Here is a 25,585-nt window from a genome sequence, read left to right as displayed (position 1 = left end):
TCTCAGATTATTGTATACATGCACTGAAAAGTTACGCATTGTTTTATGTGCCTGGGGAGGTCATGGTTTACAGTGACTATTGAATAATGATTAAAAACTGAACATTTTATCAAATCAATTTTGCCATAAATGAAGTTGATGTGTAATTAAAGCCTCTCTATGTCCAACACACTGATTTCATTCAATAGATTACTGCTAAACTTGGCCGTAGTGAAGAGATGAACTGCAGCAGAGAGCTGAGATCATAATCTAACTGAGCATTAATTAGATCAACTTTAATATCCAGACCATTGCTGACTGCAGGCGCTACTATGAATATAACAAACTGCAGGTTACTGGTTACCCTTTTTAAGAATGGAATGATAATGCGACTATATACCAAAGTGAAACATGATGCTTAAAGATTGAACTAATCTTGTGAGATGGATCAGACGAAAGCTCAAACCAATCGAAAACAGTGTTAAAATGTGAGTCCATAATACCAAATTAATAGAGCATGATATCGTATTATGGTCGTATTAGGTATAAGAAATATTTTGCGAAATAGCTCATACTTTCTTAGATTAATGTCATAAATTGCAAGAATTTAACAAATATTCTCTTAGATTAAAGTCGGACATTTATGAGAGAAAACTCAAAATTACAACACAAAACCTCAATTGATTCTGAGATTATAAAGTCACAATTTAAGCATATCAACAAATGGAAGACCCTGGTGCTAAAAGTACTCAAGTCACATTTTTGGACAATTCAAGTTGAGCATAAATATGTGTTTGTTTAGGTAAGTACACCCTATAGATACTTATAACAGACTTTTTTTGTGATTTCAGTACTTTTAGCACCAGGGTCTTTAAACATTGCCCAGACGGATGCGCAATAATGCATACCATTATGTGCATCTGATGTTGAAGCTGCCAAATCTCATACCTGAACCCCTCCAACCATGACTGACTGTTGGATGCTCCACTTATTCCCATCTCCATTAGAAGAAAATGATCAACACTAATTACACATCTGACTAATTCTGCACAAAACATTTACAAAGCAAATATAGCAATATCATTTATAATGTCTGTGGAATTTTTAAGACCTTTGAGTGTCAGATGTAAGGATTAATTATCATTGTTAAGGACAATTAAGGCCTTAATTTAGGACAATCACATTAAAGAATTTGTAAGGATCTGCACCCTGCAATAAAAATTTCAAATATTATCCCTTCGTAATCTCCAATCAGTGACTGAAATTAATTACCATTTCATGTACAGTTGCAGAAAAAACTGTTAGACCACCCTTGATTTCTTCAGTTTCTTGTTCATTTTAATGCCTGGTACAACTAAAGGTACATTTGTTTGGACAAATATAATGATAACAACAAAAATAGCTCATAAGAGTTAAATTTCAGAGTTGATATTTATCCATTTTCCATGTTTTCTTGATAATAACCAAAATCACCTCAGTTCTTACATCAATATCTATGGCATTCTACTGACAAAACAGTGCTTTTAGTCATTCCATGTTTTATTTTCTGTCTGTTTTAGTCACATGATACACACAGGAGTTAGTACTTGATTGCATAACTATTGTTTTTGATGACTTTTGATGGTCTAATATTTTTTTCCGTGACTGTAAGAGAGAAAACTCAAAATTACAACTCAAAATTAGTATTCTGAGTTTAGTCGCAAAAGTCACAATTTCAGCAAATCGACAAATCAAACATTGCCCAGAGGAACACACAATAACGCATACCATTATGTGCATCTGGTATAATAATTTTTCCGTGACTGTATATTGAAATGCCTGGGCTAATGATGACAGGTGTTTGAGTTTTGTTTACTACCTGATCTTTAAGAGCTTTTTAATCGTAAATTGCATGTGTTATTATATGGTGTTTCTTTAATCATGTATGTAGTTTTCTCCAACACTGCACACACGACGTAAGGATGCACAGTGGGGTTTTTTGTTTAACTTACGCTCAGCAATGATGAGGGGCGGGTAGAACAGGAAGTAGCCCACCAGCTCAGCGGTCAGCTGGCTGAGAAGGCCACTGGAGATGGTGCCGTTAAGAATCGCATCCTGGTTCTTCACCACATACACCAGGGTGACAGACGGAGAGCCCGGGTCCTGGGAAACACTCTGGATCTAAATATGAACACATAATACATATGTATATTAATATTTTATCTGACCAAATTATTTGTTACTGTGTCCTCCACAGGAAAGACTTCCTGAGTCTTTATCGCGCAACCACGCAAACAGGCAGAAGTGAGCACACAGATGTATAATTCAACCATTCATAGAGAGATATCTTATGCTATTGTACCAAATGTCTAAGAGCCACATAAACAATGCATAACAGAGCTCCAGACACAATATGACACTTTGAATGAACGTATTTCTTTTTATCTTAAGACTATAATAAGACCTGTGAGCTGCTCTGAAAATAATGGGAGTGAGTCACAGTAGTAAAGTAGATGATACAAGATACGTGGAATTCCCATCACATTCTTCCATGAGTGTAAATATTTCAGAAGATGAATAATAAATGGACCCTATATCTGCCTCTGTTTCGCTGAGACCTACTTTGTGATTATGATAGTGTGTGCATGTACATGTATATCCCACAGTCATGAGAGTACCTCAACAGCCAGACAGGAAGAGAAAGGAACTTAGAAAGAGGGAAAGAAATTGAAAATAGCAGGATAAAGAAGAGGTAACAGAAGAAAAATTAGCTTTGATTGTGTCTCCATTAATAAAGAATTACAGGCCTCTATAGTCGTTTTCTCCTTTAAATGTAAATTGCTGACAAAACTGTCAGACGTTTGAGACCTTTTATTGGAAAAATTAGTGCTACTGCTGGTTTTCCCCATTTGCACTAAAGAAAGAGTTGCATCAGTGTGTCAAGCAAGGCAGCAGGTTGTACTGTTGTAAGTGTCCGGGATTTCACAGCGAGGCTCATTAGCTGTATTACCCTCATTAGCATGCCATATGCAAATATGACATACTTTTCTGTCTGCATTTTGCACTAAAAATAGCCTCCGTGATCCCACACAGTACCTCGACAGTGAGCCTGTTGTATGTCTCCAGCACTTTGTCCTGAGCCTCGTCGAAGGCATTCTCCAACCTTTGCTCCAACATCTGGACGAAACTGCAGGAGTAGATGTTGTCTGTCGGGCCCACAAACCTCAGCACTGCCGGGGGGAATAAGTGAGACAACAAATTATATTTAGCCACTGCAGCGACAAAGAAGCACAATGGTGAATTTACTTAAAAACTCCAGAACAATCTACTTAATCAGGTTGCATCTGGAAACTATATCTGGGGTTTTGGTATTAATGAAAGTAGTGCTGTAGATAGATGTTACATGAGTGTGTGTGTGACTGATAAACCTAAGCGGTGAGACACAGAAAGAGGATTATCCTCACTATCTAGAATGAGAACAACTAAAAGGAGTTGTCTGTCAGCGTCACAGAGCTCCACACCAGCTGGATCAGGGTAAACAATATTGAGTCCATCAGCAGATTATAGAGGATGTTATTAATGTTGTCAGTCCTTTTACCGCAATCGCCCTCCATCCCATCCTCGTACGCTGCGCTCCTCTGCTCTTTTTTAAAACCTCTAAAAGGACAGGAGATAGGAGAGGTGGAACAATATTCTGACCTAAATTCATTCTGTGGTGCTTATGAGTGCGGGCGAGATCTTCTAAAGACGGAAAAAAGAACTACATCCTCTACATCCTACACTGGTCTCATAGTCCACCACATATCGCACAGACAAACAGAGCTGACCCAGTTGGTAATCTTATGCACACTGCACTGGGGATGGTAAACTGGCATATAAAGTGTATTTACGGTTTATGAGCTGAAAAAGACAGAAATGGATTTTGGATCCTGCCTTAAGTGCCTACTTTGTACACAGCTGCATTGGAACATTTTCTTTTTAAAGGCTAAAGTTTCTACAATTAGCATCTGTAAACTTGTGTCCTTCTTCAAAACTAGTGGCTGCATTTATCAGTTAGTTTTGTTTTTCTGCTGTCTGGTGCAGGGCAAATAGATCACCGTAGTTTGTCCTATATCACCATACTCTGAGATCTAACGTTACAAGATGCAAGTGCTTTCACTTGCTGTGTTGTAAATGTTGTAAGTGCAATCAATACCTATGTTTGAAAACAATATAGTACTGGTCACCTGCAAGTGGTGTCTTTAATTTAATCATCCACACCACTGCAGAATCTACCAAGTGAAGTAAATGAAATCACCATCGCACCAAACGTACTTCTCCAAGGTTTTAATAACATTGTAATAACACTGCTTTAGATTATTGTTAGATTACTGTTTTATCTGTTTCCATTTTGGCTTTTCACAGTCCAAAACAGCCATATTTGGACAAAAGGGTGGAACCTGCTAAGCTAATGCTACTGCTAACGTAACTGAAAACACTGGTTGACTATGCTGCTGTCAGGGTCAATGCCACAATTCTAATTCCTTTATTATTTATTATAGATTTTTCTATCTATCTATCTATCTATCTATCTACCTACCTACCTACCTGATATAAAGTCATCCTATAATCAGGGTTCCTACAGGTTTCTACGAGTTAAATTTATGACTTGTTAAGACTTTTTTCAGACTACTTAGAACAGAATTTAATGCCCATTCACAGCTGGCAAAAATGTGTGACACCTAGAATTTAAGAAAATGTATTTATTTACTCTACCACTGTGAGTCATTTCTCACTGGGGGATGTAAAGTTAGTAATAATTTCAATATAAATTGTCAGGTTGGAACAGGTGAAACTGAGTAGACTAAAGTTACTTTCTTTGCAGTTTGGTCATTTCCCAGACACATTTAAACACAATACAGCGCACAAGTTGATGGCAACATAACTTAAGACCTACCATATCAAATTTAATACTTTTTAAATACTTTTTTAAGGTTTTAAATGCAGATTTCTAAATTCAAGACTTTTAAGACTTTTTAAGACCCATAGGAACCCTGTAAAATGTATACATGCGCTAATTAGCTAAGGTATGCTAACAAACCAGCTATTGTAGTTGAAATAATAATACAACTTCATGAAATAGTATCCTTGTACATGTTAATTTGGGGATGTCTTAACCACAAATATAGTCACGCTGTCAACGTTCTACTCAATAAATAGAAATCGAACGTCTGACAGCAGATAAGCAATAGAGCAAATCCTGAAATATACATAATCTATAATCCTGTTTTCGGAACCAGCAGAATACTTATTAGAGGACCCAAATAAATAAGCGAGACCAGTATCTATCAGCATTTGAAGCCAGTATCTACTGTTAAATACTGTATACCACTGTGCACTATGCTTTTTTACTAGTTTTAATTGCCTCACTCATCACTGTGAACTATATGCTAAAGCTGAGTGGCCATCTTTGAATTTGTGAAGGTTGACCCATTGGTTAACCTTAATCTACAAAGCTCTTCTAGGTATGGTACCGTCATACCTATCCTCTTTTCTCCAAAGATCAACCAGTCAATATTCTTTATGATCTTGTAATGTATATTATTTGAATGTACCCAAAGTTAGAACTGAATTGGGGAAGCAAGCTTTTACCTTTGTCGCCCCCTTTGCCTGGAATACGCTTCAAGTGGAGCTGAAAATGCCTGAACTCATGTCATTTCAAGCTTTTTGCTCCGTCTTACAGACAAGACAGCGAGAGTTAATCAGAAAATGCCTGTGTTTTTAAATCGCTGTGACCTCAACTAAATTTTTGCACTTTAAAAAACTAACTTTTCTGTCATTAGAATATTATTACTGTGTGTTTTAATTGACTGTTACTACCTGTCTGTAAAACCTGTTTTCTTTCATGGTATGTGCTGCTGACCTCTTAGCCAGGTCACCCTTGTCAAAGAGATTTCGATCTCAATGGGATTCTATCTGGTTAAATAAAAGTTTAAAAAAAAACAACAAAACAAGAAACTGGCCATTAATGGTATTACACTTCTGCACTGGCTTCAATCTCGAGCCACATTTGTTGCCCCTTGGTTACAAATCTGCACATCTATTTTTCCCTCCTTGTTCCCACCAGACTTGATGTAGATGCGCATGTGTGTAGAGAAGTGTGTTTTTTAAGAGGCTTAAGAGACTGACTAAACGAATAGACCAATTTGCCTTTGCTCTGCAATCATGGGAGTTTGTATGGGATTTAGGGTATCAGGGAAGAGTAAAGGAGAGCAGACATGTAATCAGAATTTTCTAATTTCGTCTCTGCTCTACTCTTCCCCTGTGTCTCCCTCCCTGTTCTCTCATTGTATTCTCTCGTTCTCTTTGCTCTCCCTCCTCCTCTCTGTGCGTCTGTAACCTCTGGTGTTTTTTTTTTTTGTTTTTTATCCTTTCATAGTCCACCACTAGTACCAACATCATTAGACCGTAATCAGGCTTTTTGTGAGATTATGTTATGTAGTCTGTCTTATTTTAGCTCCTCACCTGTTTTTAGCTGCAGGTGAATGCTCGGAACAGGCACCCAGGTTGCCACAGGAACCAGGACTGCCTTAATCAGGGGTGTGTGCTGTCTGATGTCCGACAGCAGCTTGTCGAATCCGTATACATTCAGCGCTTCGACCACCACAGATGAAATGTAGACAGTTTTACCGCTGGCCACATAGTAACCCAACGTCACATTGTGGGAACCGCACACATCATGTTCCACCTGTGACAGAAACACAAGGACAATGCGTTAGTCCTTTTCAGAACATTTCACACAGAAAAATACTATACCATACTGGTGCCAAGTATAATTACATTTATGAATACATGCACTCACTAGTCACTGCCTCTATCTAATCTTATATTTAACCTTGCAAATCATATTTTTGGTCTAAAGGTAAATGAAATTTGAAATGGAACTCTGCTTTTAATTAGATATTCCAATTAATATTGAGCTAAACTTGACCGGTAACAAGTACAGCACTGGTTTACAAACAAGATCTCAGTAGAATACAAGAAAGTTTTCCTAATTGTAAGAACTTTTCAATTGCAGAAAATTGAGTTTATCTTAAATAAGTGTTTTCATTGTTTGTAATAAGAACATCTTGCTTTGTCATGTTTTTATATTTGGGTGCTTCTATAAAATTGGGTTCATTTTGGTATCTGGCACTTTACCAGCTTTTTAGACCCAATAATAAAAGAACAATTTAGACATATTTTCCCCCAGGATATACCTAATGATGACCTCACATAAATGCAGAGCCATCCCAAAGTTAATGAATTTTTAATAAAATACTGGGGCCAAAACTAGGACCAAAATTAGGACAGGAAAAGCTACCTAGGTGTCAGTGCATTTGATCTGGAAACATGGCTGTAAATGGTCTTACATAGACAATAAATAAAGACACTGTGTTAAATTTGATGATCCTAGTGGTTTTTCTAATCCAGACATGTGGGTTTTTCATGAATTTTAGTCTCATTCGAGGTTTTGTATGTAACCCATCGTGTCCACTCATGTTACATGCAGAACCTGCCCATTTAAACACAAATAAATTGCGAGTGATTTAACAACAGCGGCCATTTTTGTGAAACACTCTGCTTTGGGTAATTAGTTCAATTCCCAAAATGTACCTGTGAGAGAATAAAAAGATATTCTAAAAAATAGTAATTTTTGTTTCCTTTTTACCATGTTACATGCAATTTTTTGTATAAAAATAATATATAAATGTGTTTTATCTGAAAAATAGTTTCTCTTTTATCTAAGTAAATATCTATTTTCAAAATAGACCCAAAGTGCTTCCAAACTTGCTTCATAACATTAGTCTACAGTACATCTGGTTTAAATTTTTAGCCCCTCTGTCCTGTTTTTAGGGACCAGTTTCATAGAAGCACCCATATATTGCACCCAAGCAGTCCTGTTCTAGGGAGTTTAGTTCTTAATATTGTATTGTAAAAATGACATCTTTGGTATTGCTGAAGGAGGACATATCATCCTTATATGTATTGTCTGTGGAGTCATGGACATATTGCTGTGAGATTTAATTGTAATTTTCAGATGAGAATGGTGAGTTGTTATGTGAATAAATATGTGAACCATGGAAAATACCAATATGAAGAGAACTGAAGAAAAAAAAAAAAAGAAGCACCCTTATATATAAACATAATACACACATAGACATAATTTTGAGGATAGAGCACTAAAGCATTCATTCTATACTGTGACACTTGGAAGTTTACAGTCAAAGAGATGTTTTTGTCTCTATTTGCACAGATGTTGTGATGAATCATAGATGTTTGTGTTGCCTAGTATCAGAATATCAAATATGATACCATTGCAACACTGCAAATACAGCCCATCTAGAAAGAAGACAAACAATGTTCAATATACTGTATAATGCAAAAACAAATTGGGCTGGATTTCTTAAAACCACAACAAAAATATAACATCGAAAGAAAAATGGCACAATTTATGCAAGTTGTGCTTAATATAAGCAATAAAAACACAGTATGTAAGACAGAGTATCATTACTTTCCTTATAACAACAATAAGGGCTGGATATTTTTCACACTCATTTCCCAGACACAGTCTTTTTCACTGTCTTGAGATTTCTTTGTTGTACTGTATCACGAACAGCATATAATGATAGAGATGTAATGTGAGTTTCACCCTATGGAGACACTGTATAATGCCCTTAAAACCTTGTGTTTCTGTAGGACTTCTATTCTTATTTCACAGCACGTACTGCAAAGAACCAGGAAAACAATATCACAGAAGAAATCTGTGCAAAAGAGGTGAAACAAGAACAGAAACCTACACTAAAGATGCAATGTAAAGCATCTTTTTGCGATACATGTTGTTCTTGAGCAATGGGTTTAGAATGCAAATGTATCAGACATGAATATTTATAGTATTTAAATAGAATAGTTAATCCTTGCTCTTTTTATAACACCGAATCTGCCTTGAGGGCATATTTCAGCTTTAGCCTTCGACAGTCATAAATCTGAGTAACTGTGTCCCGGAAAAACACACACAGACAACAATCGGCGGTGAGTCAAGGCTTGTATTTCTGGAACCGTATACCGCCCACCTTCCTCTACCCTCCGCCACACTGAGCAGCTGTGGCTGTTGTTACTATGGCTGTCCTCTTTCCTCATCCTTCATTTCCTCTGCTCTGCTCTCCTCTGTAACCGTAAGCCCGTCGCCCTTGGGAACTATTTCTCTTGTAAAAACCCAATCCTCTTGGTGTAACGGTATCTCATTACCTCCTCCCCTCATCTTCTCCTCGCCTCTCTTCTCGGGAACCAACAACAAAAAAAATCAAACAAAATTCACACTGTCTTCCAAACGCTACCTGTCTGCCATCATTATTTTCCGCCTAAATGCTTGCAAAGCTTTAGCCCCGGTTTCCCAAGCAGCTCTTTAGTTTCCATTTATACTCAACAACCCACCTTTGGATTTTGCATTTCATTAGAAAACAAAAGGCTTTCGGATCTGTCATTTTAGGGCTTAATTCAAAAAGAATAACCAAGGAATGACTGTGTTTTCCAGATGTGGTCAAACACTGCAAGGGACTTTTATATCCGTACCTCCTTAGTGTCTTTTAAGATGGAAGAGATTGAAACTAATTGTTCCATCTTAGCATTTAAAATGTGATGTAATGACATTTTTTTTTGTTTTTGCTTCTGGTTTCCACTGGTTCTGTGTCGTACTCAGCCAATCAGACCAGATCAGATCATCAGCTACCATCAAAACAGTGCGACTTGTTTTGAAATCTATCAATCAATCAATTACAAAATTATCCCAAACAATTATTAAAATCAACAATTCATTAACAAAATGCATTAAGTAACAGGACATCCCAGAAGCAGTCCTCAGTTTATAAATGGGGACCCTTAAACATGTAATACGGGAGATAATTTACATTATAAACTTTAAGACATCAAATGTTCTAAATAACTACAAAACATATTTTAAAACAGTTGCCTATCTATCTAACGATGATTAATTTCCTTTTCCTAAGTCTTATTGCAATCAGCATATTCCAATTGTCTCAGATAATTTAATAGTCAGACATGGGCCTTTACCTACATAAATAGAGTTTACATAATTTGTATATCAGCTATGCGGGGTTTTGGGTCAGGCGTATTTTTGAAGTCGCTCTGTTTATGTTTACTTTTTCTTTTGGTTCATTAGGCTGTGGTGGGTTACACTAAGCATAAAGCACCAACAATTTTTGCTTGAAATGCTTTTTAAATATATTAAAAAATGGGAGATTTTGTTTCTATGTCTTTTTATAAGATTTTAAAACAGATTATGGATTCATAAAGGGGAAGAAAGTATTTCAAGTACTCCTGGTTTTGGAAGTCCTCTTTCAGTTCAAATATGCCCCAATATCAAGAGTGATATACTGTAATATATACCACATATAACATGATCACATACACACCAATGCATAAATGAAGATGTACGTTTCTAACAAATGTAACATTTATGTTTATATACAGTTCTGTGCAAAAGTCCCAGTCCAAATTAGGTTTGTTGGTTTAGAAATGTTCTAATGACCACACATACAGTCATGGAAAAATTATTAGACCACCCTTGTTTTCTTCAATTTCTTGTTCATTTTAATGCCTGGTACAACTAAAGGTACATTTGTTTGGACAAATATAATGAGAACAACAAAAATAGCTTATAATAGTTTAATTTCAGAGCTGATATCTATTCATTTTCCATGGTTTTCTTGATAACCAAAATCACTTCAGTTCTTACATCAATATCTATGTCATTGTACTGACAAAAACAGTGCTTTTAGGCATTCCATGTTTTCTTTTCTGTCTGTTTTAGTCACATGATACACACAGGAGTTAGTACTTGATTGCATAGCCACTGTTTTTGATGACTTTTGATGGTCTAATAATTTTTTCCACGGCTGTATACGTTTGTCTCTGATTCGTGCATTGATTAATAATCCAGTCTGGATATATGTGAAGTATGTACAGCATTAAAAACAAAAGCTTTAAACACAACAACTTCTATAAACCAAAGTGGTACCGTTTAGTGTGACCTCCTTTTGCATTTAACATGTCTTTAACCCTTTTGTTCAGAAAACATGAGATACATGGCATTAATTTTCTCATGTTTTAAACCAAGTTTCATTCAACAAAGAGAATGAGAAATAAATATGTATGCTCCTTTCAACCCTGCAAAAACAACACAGTTAAATGTGGCCTCAGACTTTAGACCAATACTGCATATCAAACACATCTTCGAATTACCAAAACAAACAGCATATATTAATATATGACCAATAGGTCTTAAATACACTTTAAACATTATGTAAAGTACATCTACAGTATGTTTTCATTTTTTATGCACATACTGATCTTAATACATGGAAATCAAACATTACATCTGTATAAGTGAAATCCTATGTAGTTGTCGGAGGAAGTCTGGGCTTGAAGTCCTATAAAAATAAATGTATAAGTAAAATTAGAACTTAACTCCTTCATGGTAGAACTTAAGTACTGCACTCAACTAGGGCTCAAGCACAGACTGTATAAAGTAGATGGAGGCACCATGACACCAGCCACTGGTTTCTAAACTACTGTTTTAAAGTCAGGATTTTACATTTTGTCTGTTGTAGAATTGGTCATTCATACACCATGAAACAATTATTTAAAGTTAGATTATTCATTCATTCATTTTCTGAACCCGCTTTATCCTCACTAGGGTCACGGGGGTCACTTGGAGCCTATCCCAGCTACATAGGGGCAAAGGTGGGGTACACCCTGGACAAGTCGCCAGGTCATCGCAGGGCTGAACATATAGAGACAAACAATCACTCTCACATTCACACCTATGGGCAATTTAGATTAACCAATTAACCTATCAGTGCATGTCTTTGGATGGTGGGAGTACCCGGAGAGAACCCACGCAGACACAGGGAGAACATGCAAACTCCACACAGAAAGGTCCCATCCCCCGTCGACTGATGTTGGAATCGAACCCAGGACCTTCTTGCTGTGAGGCATGAGTGCTAACCACTGCACCACCGTGTCGCCCTAAGTTAGATTAAGTTAGATCTGTACATTTAATCAGAGGGTCTGATGATTCCTGACATGGTATTTCTCAAGACAATTTCAATGAAGGACAGTTACAGCCAGCATAGAGTGGCTGTCTGTACACTGGAAAAAATGCCCTTATAAAAACAAGTTTAAACAAATTTATACAAGATATTTTTGCTTGACTTAAGCAAAGAAATCTGACAATGGAACAAGTGAAAATTATCTTGGTAAGATTTCTTGAAATAAGATTTTCAAGATCTATTGTCTAAAAATGTTCTTATATCTCACTGAAAAGTTACTCTTTAGGTGATTATGTCTTATTTTAAGTGTGATGAGATATTTTGACTAGAAATGAGTAAAATACACTTGATAAGATTTAGATTTTTTTTAGCGTAGTACAAGTGTAATTTGGGATTACAGAAACATCTATTCACAGAGCCTAAAATTCCCCGTGGTTAAGTGTATCTCACCGAGTTGCTAACAGGGAGATAAAGTTTTAATATCAGAAGGTTTCGGAACAGCAAAAATACAAACAGCTGCGCATATTATTTTCCCTGATATACTGGGTCTGTTCTGGATGAACAACTTTGATGAAGTGTTTTGGTCAAAAGTGCAAAAATGAAAAAAAAAAAAATTTCTCTCCCTAGCAACCGTTTCTGGCACCTCCACCTTTCCAGTGATAATGTGTTAAAACAAACATATTAAAAAACAACACACAGTGTGAAAAACATCCCCTCCCATTAATTGGACACTCTGCATAAGTGGACTGTCAGTCAGAGTAGCCCATATTACAAGCTACCGCGTCTTGTTTCATTCATTGCTTGTTTGTTGTCGTCGGGAGATGTGCTGACAACAAAAACAATATCACCAGACTTGCTTGGGCACCCTGGAGAAACCACAAGGTTGTTTTTTATTTCACTTCTGTCTGCATACTTGAAAAGCAAATGCTGTATCTAATAAAAAACAGGATCCGACCTTCCCCTCTGCTGCCGCTTCTCCTCTCCATCCACCATTTTAAAGCAGCCTCTTCTACAAATAATTATAGTGAACTGTGTTGTTTAATGATGCCACAATTTAAATACTGAATGCTAATTCTGTGTTATTTGACAACCCTTGTTCTCTGTGAAGCCACTATTTGCCAACACGGCTTCAACAAACAGCCTGTATATCCTGGGCTTCAAGCTCTGGCTGGTTTAGTAACCTTTATGTTACAGCTGTCTCTTAATAGACCGATCCAGATTGTCAAAAACCGGGCTGTTATCTGATGGAGAGGAGAGAAACTGAGGAGTGTGTGTCAATATATATATGTGTGTGTGTGTGTGTGTGTGTGTGTGTGTGTGTGTGTGGCAGGGCGTAGATGAAAGTGGACTGGAGCTTAGAGACACTGAGTCACTCCCAGTGCAGGCGCACAAACAACTGGATAAAAATAGAAAAAGCCGGCACATGAAGACAGAAGACAGACAGACAGAGCGATGAAGAGAGGCAGGTGGACAGAAAGGAGGCACGACAGGCAGACCAACAGACACGCAAGACAGACAGGCTGGCAGAAAATCAATCGACTTTAACCGCCGCACAAATCAGATAGGGGGAAATGGAGAAAGGGGGCAACGGCAGAACTGTAAATATTGAGAAATACACAGAGTGTGTGCAGATAGAGGATGAAGAGGGAACAGAAATAGACACAGGTTAAAGGAGAAACCGGTCAAATCCAAATGAGAGGCTGCGCTGCTATGACGCAAGGGAAAAAAAGGGGGAAAAAATGATTAATTCTGGAATAATTTCACTTCACCGCTGCCCGACTATTCAACAGGTTATTTCAGCCTCAAACGCTGTCTGCATTAGTCACCCCGCTCTGTCTCTAGCACTGTTCAGAAGAGTTCTTATGAGCTGAGTGAATGGAAATGAAACCCTGCAGAATACGGTAAAGTAATGACACACTCCACAGTGGGACATCTCAGCAGGCATAATGAGCCAACACTGTGGTAAAATTAAAATGTAAAGATTAGGTTATCTTTTCTCACTAGCATCAAATGAAAAAAGCCCTTCTAGCCACTGTAATGAAGGAGCCACACTTGTGTTCACTTAATTAACATTTAAGAGAACAGATCTGTTAAGTGTGTCACTACGCAAAGATAAAGTGCACATATAAGATAGCTGTTAACCAGCCTAGGTTTACCTCTACTGACCTGCATTAACTATTCACTGAATTGTTAATGCAGGTCAGGAGGTCTGTTCCATAGAGTGAATTTAACAAGTCACCCAGGATGATTTTGGGTAGTCTGAATTCTATCACTTCCCTTCTTCCCCTCGCCCTGGCTTCTCTGTTTGGGTTCTTGCTCCCACAACCCGAACTCAGATAAGTGGTAGAAAATGGATAGATGGATGACATGATCTCAGCTGAGTGGATTTCTTTGATACCCTAAAATGGTCACTGGACTGTGTTATAGAAAGGTGAAGTCTCAGCCCTTCGACTGATCCCTCATCTTATTTTGGTAAAAAATACAGTGTAAGACAGTCCATTTTTTTTCATCGACAACTCATGACATTTGTCCATTCATTCATTCATTATCTGAACCTGTTTGATCCTCACTAGGGCCACAGGGGTCGCCGAAGCTTATCCCAGGGCGAAGACGGGGTACACCCTGGACATGTCACCAGTTCATCACAGGGCTGACATATAGAGACGAACAACCAATCACCATCACATTCACACCTACGGGCAATTTGGATTAACCGATTAACCCAGTGTTTTTCAACCTTGGGGTCAGGACCCCACGTGGGGTCACCTGGAATTCAAATGGGGTCACCCTTTCTAGTAAGTGATAAAAATAAAAATAAAAACTTACTAAGAAAAAATCTATGGTGAGTTGACAGAGACAATCCCAATACATAAAAGACATGACAAACTGTGAAGCTGAAACTGAAGCACTGTGGTACTGTTTATCTGTCAAATGTTCATTGTGGGCAGTTTCACATGCTGCAGCTCTTTCATAATTCATAGTTTGAGTTCTTGTTTGTTCAGTATTAATTGTCAGCCTTGTAAATCCAAGCTGGACTGACTGGACATATCCTGACCAAGAAAAATCAAATTCTCACTTTGTGCAGTAATCTACACCTGGCTTTACTGCCTCCGTTCATAATAATATACATTATATAGACTAAATGTTGTCTAAAATTAATGTTTATGTGCAACATAGTATGGTAAACTATTTTAGTTTTAGCAAAAGAACAAAAAAGTCTCTATTTTGAATGTCTGGGGTCACCAGAAATTTGTGATGTTAAAATCTGGTCACGAGCCAAAAAAGTTTGGGAACCACTGGATTAACCTATCAGTGCATGCCTTTGGATGGTGGGAGGAAGCTGGAGTACACAGAGAGAACCCATGCAGACATGGGGAGAACATGCAAACTCCACACAGAAAGATCCCACCCTCAAAACTTGACAGTAGTGGTAGATTCCAACCTACTGTTTGTGTCTGAACAGGGACTTGAACCCTGGACCCTAAGATTAAAAGTCTGATGCTCTACCATCTGAGCATCTCTAATCTTATTTTGGAAAAAAATATGGTGAAAGACAGATCTTTTTTTTTTTTTCATCAACAGCACATATGACATTTCTCTATTTTAAATATAATTTTCCAAGTCAATAAAGCCTGAAAAATAGTCATGTAACATCTAGTTTTGTGTGAAACAGTTCAATGGACTGCATCTCTCATCTCACATGATACATGTCACCAAGATCAAAACAGCCGTTATCATGACACATTCCCTACTGGAATCAGAGATGAAAATTCTTACAAATCTCATCATGTTGAAGCTACAGTGACATTTTCAAAGACTGAGCTGCTTGTGGAAAGAGAAATTATGATGACACAACTCCTGCAACTTTAGGGTACACAGGCTTTCAATGTATGTTTTTTACACACTGATACTTCAACAGTTTCACCACAATTTGCAACTTTATTGAACTATACAATCCTCTTTTAGACTGATAGAATTTAAACATTAACTGTCTCTCGTCACTGACTATAGTGCTTTTTTGTTCCACAGGGTACAGCTAAAAGGGACAGGACTTCACCTCACCATAGGCCAGTGACTTTTTTCAACATCTGAACTTTTCCCACTTATTTGTTCTTGATAAAACAGAAGCTTTCAAACAGACTGACCTGTGCATATGCAGTGGAGTCATTGAGAGCTCTTTGTAGAGCATGGCTCAGTCCTTTGGACAGGTTCTGTTTCAGGATCAGGTCCAAGCGGTTTCTGCGCAGCTCAATGGACAGAACTGTGAAGAAAAAAGTTTTTCATATTTAGCTTGTTAGTATTCAGAAACATTATCTGTGTCTGAACTTAAGGTTAGATAACACTTATTGACTCCAAAAAATTGGTATCACCATGGTGCCTACTTGTACTTTAGCCTCAAGTTAGATTTCTCTTAGGCTGTAAAAACTTGCTGACAAGCCCAGGAAAGGCTTTAGTAATACCACACCCGCTGTGGTGAATGAAATCAAAGGATACAGTCTCCAGTTTCCTATTAATCTAAGTGTTTATGCTCCAGGAAAATTTGCTCCTGCTTTTGTGCAAGTTTTAATTAATTTGTGTGCATGTAATTACATCTTGGACACATAATAGGTGCATTGTGCCTCAGCTTCAAAAGTGGATTTTTACATGTAGTCATCATTACTTTTTAATCATTTTCCAGTCACATTATTAAAGCCAGGCTCTCTCACAACAGTGAAGATGTTGTAGCTAATTTGTTAATAGTAATGTGTCTTTCTGAAGAACTCCCCATAATCAATCACATCACTTGACAGTCTGTTTTCATCATTAACCTGCCACACTTTTAAAATGATGCTGTTCTGCACTGTTATTTATGTAAGTTTAGATCAAACTTTACACAAATATATCCTTTTAATCACCGGGACTGGTGCTTAATCAACCAGTTGGGGTGCCTCAGCAGTCAAACAACTGGCTCTCAGCTGAGAAAACTGGTTAAAGGGTGACACCAACACCAACACTTTGCTAGTGTAGACCTGAGAACCACTTATGTTAGGGACTGTGGGCAGGATCATCACGACCACCAAGATCAATGAAAAATGTGTGACCAGCATCTGAAGTAGCATCTAGTCTACCAGTTCCAAAGAAGAGAAAATAGACTCAGTATGGACATGAAACCAAAGCAGCGGAGTCCACAAAGGAGGCGAATTATCTGCACGCTTTACAACATAATTTAATATTAAACACATCTACAAAGGTAAGGCTGCTCTCAACATTGGCCGATTTGTTGATATTTGTTGAGTTGTTGTGGGAATAGTATGACCACATCTTCAAAAATGTCAAATTTTCAAGTAGCCACTATCTTGATAAATGGTCTTCTACATGTTCCTAAAAAAACATCTGCTTTCTACTGAACAACAGTTGTTTCAGAAATTATGAAGTTGTCTAGTGTTGCCACCGTCTTACTTCCGAAGATATAGAGACCTTTACTGTGATGTAATTATGTGGCTCTGTGGTGACTTTGCTAACATGTGGAAAACTACAAATTTTCTACACCAAGGGTGTCAAACATATGGCCAGTGAACCAAAACCGGCCCTCCAGAGGGTTCTATCCAGCACATGGGATGAATTTGCAAAGTGCAAAAATTACACAGAAGACAGTAGTCGCTTTTCCATTGACCCTCAAGTTGCACAAATCTAACTTGCACATCAAAATTTATCTAATGGAAAAACGACAATTTCACCAAAACTCTTGTTTTTTGATTAAAAGTTTTTTCACTGGCAAGAGGTTGTTTTTCAGGCTTAATGCAAATGGTATATCATACAAAATTGCAATGGAAAGACTTTTTTCCGCAACTTGAGTCACATGAATAAAAAAAAAGATGTTGACGGATGTTACAACAAGCAAAGAAGAAAAAGTTTTAAAAGAAACATGGCGCGGTATGTGTGGACACACCAGGAAACCGAATCATTTTTTAATTTAGTACGAGATAGAAGCTTAATATATAATAATAATGAATACATCTGTAAATCAACACTATATTTACGCTCATCACCATGTTTATGGAGTGACTTCTCACGTCATCTCGCAATAATAAATAAACAAATCATCGCATTTGTGATTAAATGGAAAAAATGACATTACGCACTTCTGTTTTTTCGACATTTAGTAAATATCGGTAAAGTTTTGCACATATGTCCAACAGAAAAGCAACTTTTGACAATTAAGAGTGTCTTTGAGTCTTGAGTTTTAAAGTTAAAATCTCTATTTTTCAGTTCCAGATGCCTGTTACTAAATGTTTTCTGCCTTTGTAGAGCCACTGTGATCTGTAAGTTTTAACTGATAAGCTGGGGCATCATATTGTTAAAATTGTACTTATTTTTCTGGAGAAATTTTAGGTTGTTTCTGGATGTTCAGGTTATTCCCATTTTTCATACTGTAATTATACTGTTTTGCACTAAAACAAAGGGAAAAAAAATTGAGTTTTCATTATTTATTAGGTTATGCTATTATTTTACTTTCACATTATTGCCAGTTTGAGGTCAAATTGGGCTGTATGCGGCCCCTGAACTAAAATGACTTTGACACCCTTGTTCTAGTTAAAGTGAATCACTCATACCTGTTTTGACCCAGTACTTCTCAGTGATGTTACATGGTAGAGAACTTTCTTCGATGACGGTACTGGAAGGTGGCTCTGTGGTTGTGGTTGGGGGCGGTGTGGTTTGGATGAACACAGTAGTTGAAGGTGCCTTCGTTGTGGTGGTTGTGGTGGTGGTCGTGGTGGTGGTAGTCGTTGTAGGGGGTGCAGTCGTAGTTGCAGGTGTAGTTGTGGTTGGAGCAGCAGTGGTGGTAGTAGTGGGTGGGATAGTGGTTGTGGTAGTGGTAGTTGGGGCAGGTGTGGTTGTGGTGGTGGTGGTGGTTGGAGGTTGAGTTGTAGCTGCAGTCGTCAGTTCAAGGGTTGTCGTCTGGTGCACAGTTGTGGCATCGGTGGTGTTCAATGGCGCTGTCACATTGCTCGTAGTCGCTACCGCATTTGTTGTCTTCTCAGAGGCGTTCACAGTAAGAGTGGTCATTGAGGGTGTCGTTACGGTTACTGTTGTCAGATGAAGGCTATTGCTGGTCACAGTGTCCTGGCTTGTGGCGGTGGCAGGGGCGCGTGAAGCCGTGGTGGATTCTGGTTGCATATGTGCTCCAGCTGTGGTGGATAGCAGTAAAGCGGGCGTCGATGTGGTGGTCGGCGGTAGAGTCGTGGTTACGGTGGTGGTGGAAATGGTTTGCTTTGAGGTGTTTCTGGTGCGCACGGGCATGGTGGTGTTCCATTGGTGGGTGGAGAAAGGGCTGGTGACGTTGGCGGGAAGTGTGATGTCGTGGTCGCCCACTGTGGATAGGAGGGACTCAGGGACAGTGGGGAGGTCCCAGGCTGGAAGGCTGCTCACTGGATCATCTGTGGGAAAGACAACACATAATATTTACATGTATAACATTTTGACTGATAGTATCATGTAGGACTGGACTATCTGATGACATGACGATATACTCTACAATTATTTGTTTTAAATGGGCCAAGTAGAACTATAAATGCATTAATTTATCCTGGAACAGTTGCAGCATTAACCCGAAAAGACCCAAACATCCACTGGCAACCAAAAGCATCTACTGATCTAAACTGTTTAATAACTTCTGATCTACTAATCCTATCAATACATGTAAATAATTGGTGTAAAATGCAGTTTGTCGTCTTTTCATGGTCATCAGATATGACCCATTTGGGCGTTCAGAGGCGCCATAGTGAACATGGAAACACTGTCATCTTCTACAACATTGATTCAACAGTAAAACCCATGGAGTTGGATCAATGACAGTGGATGGAGACACGTTTTACATTCAGTTATTGATATCTTTGCTGAAAAGTCACTTTTTCTTCAGTTTTCTCTGACAAAATAACCTTAATAATAACTTTAATCTGATCTTTTATGAACATCTATGTAATTGATAAATTAAATATAGGAAAATACATGATTTACACTGAAAAACTGTAAAATACAGAGGATAATATTGTACTAAATGGTGATAAATCACTTAAGAAAAGTTAAATATAGAGAAAAAAATATTTTGGAACTGCCACAAAAGTAGCACTGGGTCTTCATGGGTTAATGTAAAAACGACCTTTCTGGTGTCATTAGTCAGAAATAGGGTTGAAGATGGACCTGTGGAGTTGAATTAATGAAAAATTCAGACCCAAGTATAGCATTTGCAGTTTATGTAGACCACAGGGAAATGTTTTAAAATGCATAATTCCATTTAAAAAAGCAAAATATCACTCCTTTAAGGATAATGGAGAAAGTCTAAAGTCTCTAAAAAAAATTCACCAGCTTGAGAATCCAGTAGAATCCAGATACATGTAGCTAAAATTACAAATGCACCTCAGATGCTGTGACAAGACATCTTTGACAACAAAAGGTAAAAGCTTCTACAATGCAAAGGGATCAAAACATAACAAACTTAAATGAGACAGCGTCAAAGTCACTCAGTACGCGAGTTAATAACAAATCTGTCAAGAATAGAATTGTCATTTTTCTCACGTTTGAGGAACAAGATGAGGAGGTTATTGTCAAATTGAAAATGCATAAGATGAAGTGTACAGCAATTTCAATTTTGCAGAGGGGTGGGGAAAAAATCCAATTTAACTGTGTAAACTCAAGTAGCATTTTAATGTCAGAGGTTCATTTAATCCATCTACATCATCTCCAGACATAATATTGACATGAGTCTCATGTCGATGGGAGGCGTCGATAAGAGGAGGCTGGAGTGAACAAGAGAGAGGCAATCAATCCCTTCAGACTGAAAAGGAGCCTGATTCTTTCTTATCACCCCTTGAGGATGTGTTGTATTGTCGCTGTGATTTGATTCAGTGTGCAAAGAGACACAGGACAATAAGGGTATAAATGCATTGGCTTCGGTAAACTCTTGTGTGGGAGACATTACCTTGTTCTCGTCATTGTTATTGCTTGTCTGGGACTGGGCAGGAATGGAGGAAAAGGAGTGAGACAGGACATGATGATGAGGATGAGGATGAGGATGAGGAAGAACACAAGACACAGATGGTGACAAAATGACAACGGGGAAGATGATGAGGATTATGATGGTGATGACGACAGAGCTGGTATCATGGTAGCAATTCTGAGAATGACATTGATTACATAGTTAGGAGAGTCTTGATAAAGATGTCTTATGATTGAAGAAATCAGTGAAATGTGTCGTGTGAATCACTGATAAATTATACCTTTACTGTTCAGTATAATCTACATCCACTGCAGTCTCCTATTTGAATAGGAGAAGGACAGGTAATGTAATTTTCTACCTCCTCTTTCATAATAAAAGACCAGATTAGATTTTAGCCATGGGCAAATTACAGCGTGTGATTACATTAGTACAAATTCCAGTTTATGTAAAAGAAGATGATATGCTTTGTACAACTGTCTTTATTAGGATGACTTTGCTGTTTTGTTTCTACCACAGACAGCTGCTATCTACTCAAGTGTCTATTTTTTAATCTGTTAGTGTTGCAGCATTACTTAAGGTATAAGAATCTTATATAAACCAACAAATTAACTTTAATTTCATTTTCCTATGGTAAATCACTCTGTCTGAGTCTCATGCAGTTTATTTTTTTTCCTCTACTGTATGAAATGAATGATGTAAGTGACTAAAAGTGTTGCACTCAGGTGGTGAAATGTACACCACCATGTACACAATAGCAAAGCAAATAGCAGTAACTGTGTTCCAAACAGGAGTATATTTGACTCAGGCTGGGGTATGGAGATAACTGTCCGTCAAAAACACATAAGCAAAAAATATTTTCTATTGTTACATGCTCTCTGACTTAAAACAGACACAACTTTGCAAACACAAATCACAATTAACAAATACTCAACTTATTTCAACTTCATAAAGAAACAAACACAGCATGTCGTATAAGCACAAAAATGGGCAATGAAATAAAATAAATCCTGCTGTGGTGGAGGTCAATTTGTGAGAAAATCAGTACAATTACCATGTTAAGTTTGGGCCAGAATTCATGTGATAATGTCTGGTCTCTAAAAAGTTGTTGTTGTTTTGTTTGTTTGTTTGTTTGTTTTTTTTTGGGGGGGGGGGCTAATGAGCAACACATGGAGTAAAATGTCTTTCCATGACTTCCTGCAGAATCATTAATATATCCGTCTAAAAATGCCATTTTTGTAGTAAGATCTCGTCTAAAGTGTAATTAACACTACCCAAAATCCACCGAGAGCTGAACCAATTGCAATACACAAAGCCAAATGGATAAAAAACTGGAGAAGTTCAAATACACAGCTAGTGCTCAGCAAGCTAAAAAGGATTTAAAAAAAAAAAATGCTTTTAAGACCTGATATGTATGTTTCTGAAACATAATGTATTATGTTATTATAGAATATATTGTACTTTTTACTGACAGGAGGGATTTTGTATTTGCAACACACTGGTTGTTAGTGAGTTGTAGGGCATGTGTAAAATATGTTACGCTTATTTAAGCTTTGGCAAGAAAGTATCTCCATATGATGATAATAAAATCACCCACTTCATTAAAAGAAAATAACTCTTGCCAAATGGGGCTTTCAGTGTCTGGAAAAGGACAGAGGTAAGTGATTAAATGACTAAAAATGTTGAATTAAAACCCCTAAGTTGTAGCTTTAACAAAGCTTATAAACTATCCAGTTCCAGTGTAGAAACAGACAAAAACAAAGTTAAATGTTTTTGTGATAAAACAGGTAAAAGTGTCTGTCATACCCAAACTGAAGCTGCTGTTGCTGGAGGAGGAGTTGCTGCTGACGACACCCGGGGAGACTGTTTGTGATGCTGCTGTCTGACTGTCTGTGCTGCTGGCTGGAGAAGTGGACGTAGAGTAGGAGGAAGAAGGCGAAGGGGTTGTTTTTGTCGTAGAGGAGGACGAAGAGGAGGAGGCCTTGGATAACGATGAAGAGGAACCTTTGGTCCAAGAAGCTTTCGACAGCAGTCCTAAAGGTTTGGGCAGCTCTGGCACCTGCAGCTCGGCCGTCTCTGCCAACACGGTGAGGACTGATGAGAAGGCGGCCTTTTCTCTTTGGGCCTCTCCACGCGTCTGTCGTCCGAGCCAGGCGGCGGGGTCCCTGGACACACTTGGCAGATCCCCCACTGAGCCCGATGGACTCCATTTGGCCCCGACTTCAGTCCAAGTGCTGGTTCCAGTCATTGTCCCGGCCTCAGCATAGACTTTACCGTCTGCTGCAGTGCGCACCCCTGCTTCAGTTTCAGTCCAAACTGCTGTTCTGGCTTCGGCAAAAACTTTTCCCTCAGGCCTAGCTTGAGGTCCGGTTCCTGGACCTGCATCGGCCCCATCCGTCGCATCTTTGTGTTTAGACACAGCTCTGTCTCCTCTCCCTGGAGTGGCCGAAAGGTTGGAGGGCACTGCAGGGTCCACTGGCAACACAGGCCGCCTCATTGACTCATGATGACCTCCCTCAGCTGCAGCAAACACAGAGGCAAAGGGAAAAACAAAGTGTAAGATGAGAGAAGGGTGGATGTGCTTAATTAGGACTTTTGGGTTAGGAAGGATAGAAAGACTGTGACCGATCTATGAGTCATGAAACACAGACCAGACAATAACTTCTGTAGCTGTTGTTACACATGAACACACACATCTGGACCACTTTGGAAATTTTTAGGTCCTGTCTGTATCCCTCTGATTATCAGTCTTGACTATGAGCAGAAAACTGAATTCTATGTGATTCTGTCCTTGTCTTTGTAAAAATAATCTACATTTGATCATGTGACCACTGACTATGTTTACAGAAGGTCTTACTTTTCCTACATCCAGCAGCTGTTTTATTAGTGTTGTAAAGCTAGTAGTATGAACATAATTTTATCTAAATTTTAAACAAAAACAGAACACAAAAACTACATAAAAACATAATGAACTAGAAAAGCACTCAAAGAGCTCACACCTCCACCAAGGCAGATCAGCCACCCCACCCCGAACACTGATCACCACCAAAACTTAATCATTTGTTCCTTGTGCCAGTATCAACATTTCCTGAAAATTTCATCAAAATCCATCCATAACTTTTTGAGTTATCTTGCTAACAGACAGATAAAGAAACAAAAAACAAACCCCAATGAAAAAATAACCTCCAATGCACCACAAATTAAAACAAAACAAAATTCAAGTAAAATCAGTTTTGCTTTGTTTTCATCCAGTGTTTGACACAAACAAGAATAAAATGAAAGTGTTTATTGATGCATCACCACAGCAAGCAAATGACCACTGTAAACCTTTGTGTATAACTGCTCTAATGTTCTCTTTAACTAAGTGTAGTCCAAATTTTTTGGATGTGGTGGTATTTTAACCACTATAACCTCAACAGAGCATCAGACAAAAGTGGAAATTTAGCTCAAATCACCATAGCCAGAGGAATCACAGTATTTATGGCAGTGGTTCCCAAACTTTTTTGGCTCGTGACCCCATTATATCATCACAAATTTCCGGCGACCCCAGATATTCAAAACCAAGACTTTTTTTTTTTTTTTGCTAAAATTAATTTGTTTTTGATCATGTAACAGTTTGCTATACTATATTGCAGATAAACGTTAATTTTAGACAACATTTAGACTATATAATGTATATTATTATGGACGGAGGCAGAAAAGTCAGGTGTAGATTACTGCACAAAGTGAGAATTTGATTTTCCTTGGTCAGGATATGTACAGTCAGTCCAGCTTGGATTTACAAGGCTGACGATTAATACTGAACAAACAAGAACTCAAACTATGAATTATGAAAGAGCTGCAGCATCTGAAACTGACAACAATGAACATTTGACAGATAAACAGAACCACAGTGCTTCACTTTCAGCTTCAGAGTTTGTTAAGTTATTTATGTATTGTGATTGTCTCTGTCAAATCACCATATATTTTTTATTAGTAAGTTTTAATTTCTTATTTTTACCAATTACTAGAAATTTCAGGTGACCTTATTTGAATTCCAGGTGACCCCACGTGAGGTCCCGACCCCAAGGTTGAAAAACATTGATTTATGCTAACTTTCTGAGTCTCAAAATCATGATAAAATCAAGCTTTTTCCCAAATATGCCCAAATACAGTATATGAAGAAAAATTAAACACCGAACTGGAAGATTCAAATAAAAACTAATGAAAATTTTCCAAATTATAACTGACTCCTACTCACTCCCAGAAAAATGATTCACTCTGTTTCTCTAAACAGTCATATGCATGTTCTGCCCATTTCGCACACACTCATCCAAAGAGATTAAATAAAACCTAACTGCAGCTTCAGAAAAATAGTAATGTCTAAAGTAGGTCACTTATGTTTTTAGAGGATAAAGCATAGGGAATTAATTTAGATGTTCCAGAGTGCATAAATTAGGACACACACATACGCACACCCTAATCAGCTGTGATTTCACAGATATTAATCTGATCTGTTAGGTTAGCCACGGTAGCTAGTGGATTTATTATTCCTAGAACATACACAAGTGCTCAGGCTGCAGAA

General features: G+C 37.9%; 1 protein-coding gene across 5 annotated transcripts in view; it reads right to left on the bottom strand.

The window, feature by feature from the left end:
- kiaa1549la (KIAA1549-like a) overlaps positions 1-25,585 on the bottom strand; it is a 200,519-nt gene that overhangs the window by 103,571 nt on the left and 71,363 nt on the right. For all 5 annotated transcript variants that reach the window (XM_030136533.1, XM_030136535.1, XM_030136536.1 and 2 more), the window contains exons 2-7: positions 22,828-23,541; positions 18,641-19,465; positions 16,193-16,308; positions 6,463-6,685; positions 3,055-3,188; positions 1,971-2,139 (exon numbers count right to left, since the gene is read on the bottom strand). In XM_030136533.1, the coding sequence (XP_029992393.1) occupies positions 1,971-2,139; positions 3,055-3,188; positions 6,463-6,685; positions 16,193-16,308; positions 18,641-19,465; positions 22,828-23,541 (2,181 nt within the window). The remainder of the gene's footprint in view (positions 1-1,970; positions 2,140-3,054; positions 3,189-6,462; positions 6,686-16,192; positions 16,309-18,640; positions 19,466-22,827; positions 23,542-25,585) is intronic.

This window comes from Sphaeramia orbicularis, chromosome 6 (assembly GCF_902148855.1).
Source record: "Sphaeramia orbicularis chromosome 6, fSphaOr1.1, whole genome shotgun sequence".
Classification (NCBI taxonomy): Eukaryota; Metazoa; Chordata; class Actinopteri; order Kurtiformes; family Apogonidae; genus Sphaeramia; species Sphaeramia orbicularis.
Note: the sequence above shows the minus strand (reverse complement) of the source record. Positions and strands in the feature narration are given on the sequence as shown.